Genomic DNA, 6491 nt, shown 5'->3' with positions numbered 1-6491 from the left:
TCTCTCTCTCTCTCTCTCTCTCTCTCTCTCTCTCTCAGTACCAGGCACCAAAAACTTCCCTTTCAGTACCATGTAAAACGTACACATTTTCCTCTCAGTGCCATGTTGCGGGAGGTTGGAGGGCGCTACTGGTTGGTTTTATTTCTTTGCTTTCCTTCTGTTGAGTCTGCTGTTGATTCTGTCTGCCTCTCTGTCTTACTTTTTCCCTGTACAAAATTGGCCTTCATTGTGGCGAAGTGCTTCTCTGTACTCAAACATACACATTTTAGGCAATCAGACAAAATGAGTTACGTCTATTGGATTGTAGCCGTATGGAAATTAATACATCAACTTTATTGGTGGAGTTTGTACAATTCGTAAGTATGGAATAATAAAAGACACGGTAGGCTTGAACAAAATGGTATCAACTGAAAATCTATAAATCGGACCCCAGTGTTGATTTTTGGCCGATATCTCCATCCATTCTTGGATCGCGAGAAGTCGCTCGTTTTGTCAGCACGCCTCACAAATATCAGTTCCATGTAAAATAAACTTGCCTCTCGTAACACAACCACAAACATCTTCACACATACGTATTGCTTACTTACAGATCCCATAATCTACGATGATCGTAGAGGCGCTGTGAGAGAGAGAGCCTTGTCATAATGATTATGTCTCCTCTTGTCCCGTTTTTTGTTTTGTTTGTTTTTTGTTAGCGCAGCTGAGTTTGGGCGAAAGATTTCCCTTTTTCGCAATGTAGTCGGTCCGCCTCTTTCTTTGCATTCCTCTTTTTTCTCCACCCTGCACAGTTCCCTGATGAATGATCTTGGATTTCGCGACACGATCTTGTTACAGGACAATACCAAATCAGTTTTCTTCGCTTCACAGTAGACAGCACATCTAATGGTGACTCAAGTGTTGTTTCACTCTACTGCGCACTTTCTCATTTGTGTCGGGGTCCTTGTATGAGATGCCAACGAGTCATCTAGAGCACCTTATTTCGGCTTCCTCTGAAGCTCTGCCATCAAGGCCCACGATTCGCAAGCGTACAGAAGGATGGAGATGACGAGGGCATAGAGTAGTCTGATTTTGGAATTGACTGAGATGATTCGATCTTTCCATAATTTGTCTTAGTCTTGTAAGCGCCCCTGTTGTTTGTGCAATTCTTGCATGGACTTCTGACTTATATCCTTCTTGGCTGATGATAGCACCAAGGCGTTTGAACTGTCGACTGTTTCAAGCTGTTGACCATTAACCGTAATTTTGGTTTTAATTGGTCCGTCACTATTTCTCATCATTTTTTTTTCTCGGCACTAATTTCCATGCCATATCTGGTTGACGTTCCATCGAGAAGTTCACAGAGAGAGAGAGAGAGAGAGAGAGAGAGAGAGAGAGAGAGAGAGAGAGAGAGGGAGGGAGAGAGAGAGTTAAATATCGCTCAACTGACCAGTATGACTCATAACATAATTCCTCTCGATCTACGTTTCTCTTATAGCTTCAAACCTTAATAAACGTTCTAACTCCAATTCTCCCCTTCCGTTCTCTTCTCCCCCTCCCCCCCCCCTTTCACGACCAACACATCGCATGAAGATAACCACCCACCCCAGGTAAAACTCCTGTATTTAATATAGACATATTATTTTTACATCCCCTTCTAATGCACACTCACACGAACGCACAATAAATTCATTATTCACCACACAAAGATAAAAAGAATTGTTTTAGTAAGTGTTTCACAGCGCTCACAACATAATAAGGCCACATACGTGCCGAAGATTAGAGGTGTTTCAAGAGGGTAACAAACACTATAAAAGAAGGAAGGGAGATAAAGACGATAATATATGTGTTTGATAGGAAAGAAGAAGCAAACCATACCAGAGCACCCGCCAATCACCCACAAAAAGAAAGAAAGAAAAGTAAATCCCCCGTAGCCAGAGAGGAAGTAAGGGTGCACGCCCGCCCAGATCTCCCAATAAAACGACGCCCCATTTTCTCACAGGTTGCTTGCTGTTGAGTGAGCGCTCCGGGACGCTACGCTCATCCTTCAGCATTGTATTCCATTTAGGATAGCTTAGGGCCACGGCTCGAGAGAAAGAGAGAGAGACAGAGAGAGAGAGACACAGAGAGAGAGAGAGAGAGAGAGAGAGAGAGAGAGAGAGAGAGCCAGAGACGGGATCTTTCCACAGAAGAAAAGGCGAAAAGAAAGAGAAATCGTGTGTTTGGTTGGATTGAACTTATTTATTTAGGAGCCAAGCCGCGAGCCAAACTTCTCGTTTTCCTTTCACCTTCATAAAAGCCTGGGTTCGTTGGGCGCTCAAACTTGTTCAAGTTTCCCCGCAGTGTTGCACGGAATTAAAGGCATTCTCTGGTTGACAGAGAGAGGGAGAAAGAGAGAAAGAGAGAGAGAGAGAGAGAGAAGGAGAAAGAGAGAAAGAGAAAGACATTCTTATTGAACCCACGTCGCCATAGGCTGGACAATACTCGTGATCTTTTGTTTGCTACCTCCCTTACTCCCCCCCAGCCCCCTTAACTTCACTCCGTCCCTACTTCTGCCCTCACTCCTCTCTGCTTCCTACTCCCTCCCTCATACCCCCACCCCTTCTATCCCTACATCCTCCCTCAGTAATCCCCCCTTCCCTCCACTCCCTACTTCTCCCCTAATTCTTCCCTCACTCCTGCCACACATTCCCTCCCAACTCCTTCTTCCCCCTTCCTTCCCCTATCTATTTCTTCTCTCACCCTCACCCTTTCCCTTCCCTCCCTACCCCATCACTCCTCCCCGCTTCAACTCCCTCCTCCTCCTCCCCTCCCCTACCCCTCTACCTCCTTCACCTTCCCTACCCCTCGGCCCTACCCTTTTTGTTCTATCAAAATATTTATTTCCCTCTAACAGCTAATGAAAAACAATTAAAATCAGATGGTGATGAAAAGGGAGATGATACTGGTGATGACAACAGGTTGCTTTTAAGTACGAAGGGGCAGTCCCGAAAAATGCTGTTTTGAGACAATCGAAGGTAAAGTTTTTGCCCCTTGTTCACTTTCTTTAAAAGACAAGGAGAGTTTTCTCTATAACCATAAAAATATACACTCCAACGGAACCAAACTCCCCGTGAAGGTAGGGCGATGCCCACTTTTTGAGTAGGTCAAGATTTCTGGTAACCCCCGAAATCTGGGTTAGCCCACTTGTGCTTAAAAGCGACCAATTATAATAACAATAACGATGACGTCAACGATAGTACTGATGATGAGAATTATCATTACGATAATGAAAAAACGCTGACAGCAGACAGAGAGAAAGACATATAGACAGACAGATAGATAATTAGACAGACTGACACGGGAACATATAAACAGACACACACAAGGACGTACAGACAGACGTACTGACAGACAGACAAACTGACAGACAGACAAACTGACAGACAGACAGACATACACAAAGTGACATGCGTACTTGCAGACACTTAGACGGACGAGCATACCCACAGAGAGACAGACAGACAAACGGACGAGTATACTCACAGACAGACAGACAGACAGACAGACAGACAGACAGACAGACAGACAGACAGACAGACAGACAGACTGACAGACAGAAGGACGAGTATAATCACAGACAGACAGCCAAACAGACAGACAGACAGACCGAAAGACAGACAGACAGACAGACGGACAGACGGACAGACAGACGGACGAGTATACTCACACTACAAAAGACGCGGCGTGCCATGCTCTGGTCAAAGTTTCCCACGATGATTCTGACGTCATGCGCCTGGAAGAAAGGGAGAGGTCAAGGTCAGAGGTCAGAGGTCAGAGGTCATAAAACAGTTATAACCCCCGCACCACCACCAACATCATGCCTCTCCATCCCCATCCACGATAAACAAATAATAATAATAATTATCATCATCATCAGCAGCAGCATCATCATCGCCATCGTCATCATTCTTATCATCACCACGATAAACAAACAAATATACAACTGCTCATCATCATCATCTTCACCATCATCATCATCATCATCATCATCATCATCATCATCATCATCATCATCATCATCATCATCATCATCATCATCATCATCATCGTAATTGTCTATAATTATCATCATTATCATTATAATCATCGCCAAGTGCCAGATCTTCGGCAAACATCGGCAATCGTGATAGTTTGGGATAGTACATGTATGTGATAGCGTGTGATGGTCTGTGATAGTCTCTGATAGTTTGTGATGGCTTGTGAAAGTTTGTGAGAGTACGTGATAGTTTGTGACCGTTAGAGGTATTTTGTGATAGTTTGTCATAGTTTTGTCATTGTTTGTGATAGATTGTTACAGTCTGTGATAGTTTGGGATGGTTTGTAATTTGGAGCTATTTTAATTTTTCAAAGGATAGTTTGTGATACCTTGTGATAGACTGTGATAGTCTGAGATAGTTTGTAATTGATAGTCTGAGATAGTCTGTTATAGTTTGTAATTGATAGTTTGCGATAGTCTGTGAATTTTTGTAACTGATAGTCCGTGATAGTCTGTGAAAGTTTGTAATTGATGGTCTGTAATTGATAGTCTATGATAGCCTGTGGTAGTTTGTAATTGATAGTTTGTGATAGTCGGGGATCACCTTGAGGTTTTTGATGGCTTGCTCCGGGTCGTCCGCGAAGCTCTCCACGATAGAGATGTTGATTTTGTTTTTCTCCATCAGGCTGTCGAAGCGGTTGTGGGCCTGGGGAAGGGACAGTTTTTATTAAAAGTTTTAGTAGAGGTTTTACGGCGCTCACAACTGCATAAGGTCATATGAGCGCCAAGCGGTGGGTGTCAATAGAGATGTCTTTACAGGGAATCAGACTTACTCTGCTCACCTCTCTAGCTTCAACAGCACAAAGTCAGCTTCGACTATCAAGGCATCCCGGAAATAGCTGGTCACAGGAGTGTGACAAGCATACAACTTCAAAGAATTACATTCTCCAATGCTTAACCCAATCCGTATGTTGTGTTTTACTATCGTATCCATACGACGTGGGGAACTCTGTGCCACCACTTTCAAAGAGGACAGTTACTAATTAATCCGACCCCTACGCTTTTGCATAGCAGTCTGTCAAAATGACTTTTAGAGAAATACTGAACATTTCAAAGAGATCTAGTATTATAAGTACTCTAAAATGTGAAGAATACAACCGCGGGGGTACAAAATGACCCCAGGGCGTACGGATAGGGCTAACATATTATGAAACTCAATAATTTCGACGCCACATTTTGTCAAAACTAGGTATTGAGCAGAGATAACTTTGTTTAATAATTCTGAGGTAGCGAAATGTTTTAAAAGACCTCACCTTTCCAGACGTAACGAAATGTTTAAGACCTCACCTTTCCAGACGTAACGAAATGTTTAAGACCTCACCTTTCCAGACGTAACGAAATTGTTAAGACCTCACCTTTCCAAACGTAACGAAATGTTTAAGACCTCACCTTTCCAGACGTAACGAAATTGTTAAGACCTCACCTTTCCAGACGTAACGAAATGTTTAAGACCTCAACTTTCCAGACGTAGCGAAATGTTTAAGTGTAAGACCTCACCTTTCAAGCATCCAGGAGATCATTTGTAGTCTTAGAGAGTGTAAAAACGTGACAAATAAAGGTTTCACAACAGAATTAAATCAAACTTAGAACAGAACACAAACAACCACAAAAAAATAACAAATTAAGAGCGTGTGTGTGTCCACCTATCCGAAGAGTGGCCGTTTTAACCCTAACCGTGTGTTATTCAAGAAAAAGTACAGGATATTACATGTAAATAAAATTATGGAATCACACACAAGGGGCCTGCCAGTGTCAGTACAGGTACATGTATTCAGGTTTGGTGGAGACACGCTCTCACATAACGCATTAAAAAGAAGGTAGGATCAACATCAAATTAAATGATATTGACACTACGATTAAAGCTAAAAATTTAAAATAGAAAATCATCCGAATAAAAACAAGAATAATAGAAAATAACACACCAGCAAATTAAAACACAACAAAGAGAGAAAAATAAAAGAGAAATATTGATATAAATAGTATGAAAAGTACAAGACTTTTTCTCACATGAAAATAACAAATAAACGTGGGGTCAACACGTAAGAAAGAGAAGAAGTGAAGCGGAAGTGTAAATAAAACTTTCTTTCGAAAAGTAAAGAGTTTCCGGGTTTTTTTTTTCTTTTTCGATTTGTATATGTCTACCCCGTTTTTCAAAATATTTTTCGATATTTTCTTCCCCGGTGGTGTGCTTTTTGGGAAAATGCAAAAAATCACGACCGCGATTCTAGGGCCAAAAAAATATGCCAAAAATCGACAAACGCAGATGCTAGATTAGGAAAGAAAAAGCAGCAGTTCCCTGTTGTAGTTCAGGCACAGTCATGAGAACGACATTGTTGGATCAGCCTTTTTACAGTTCTGTTGTGCAATAGAACGAGAAATGTCCCCCCTTTAGAAATGACCTAAAGACACTTCAGTCTGTAGCGCCGCCCTGGGGGGG

General features: G+C 42.2%; 1 protein-coding gene across 1 annotated transcript in view; it reads right to left on the bottom strand.

The window, feature by feature from the left end:
• The window catches only part of LOC118478661 (gamma-aminobutyric acid type B receptor subunit 2-like), a 139300-nt gene that overhangs the window by 23715 nt on the left and 109094 nt on the right, over positions 1-6491 (bottom strand). The window contains exons 5-6 of the mRNA XM_035972695.1: positions 4599-4700; positions 3686-3751 (exon numbers count right to left, since the gene is read on the bottom strand). Of these exons, the coding sequence (XP_035828588.1) occupies positions 3686-3751; positions 4599-4700 (168 nt within the window). The remainder of the gene's footprint in view (positions 1-3685; positions 3752-4598; positions 4701-6491) is intronic.

Source organism: Aplysia californica, unplaced genomic scaffold (genome assembly GCF_000002075.1).
Source record: "Aplysia californica isolate F4 #8 unplaced genomic scaffold, AplCal3.0 scaffold00798, whole genome shotgun sequence".
NCBI classification, from domain to species: Eukaryota; Metazoa; Mollusca; class Gastropoda; order Aplysiida; family Aplysiidae; genus Aplysia; species Aplysia californica.
The sequence above is the reverse complement of the archived record's forward strand: the minus strand, read 5'-3'. Positions and strand labels throughout refer to the sequence as shown.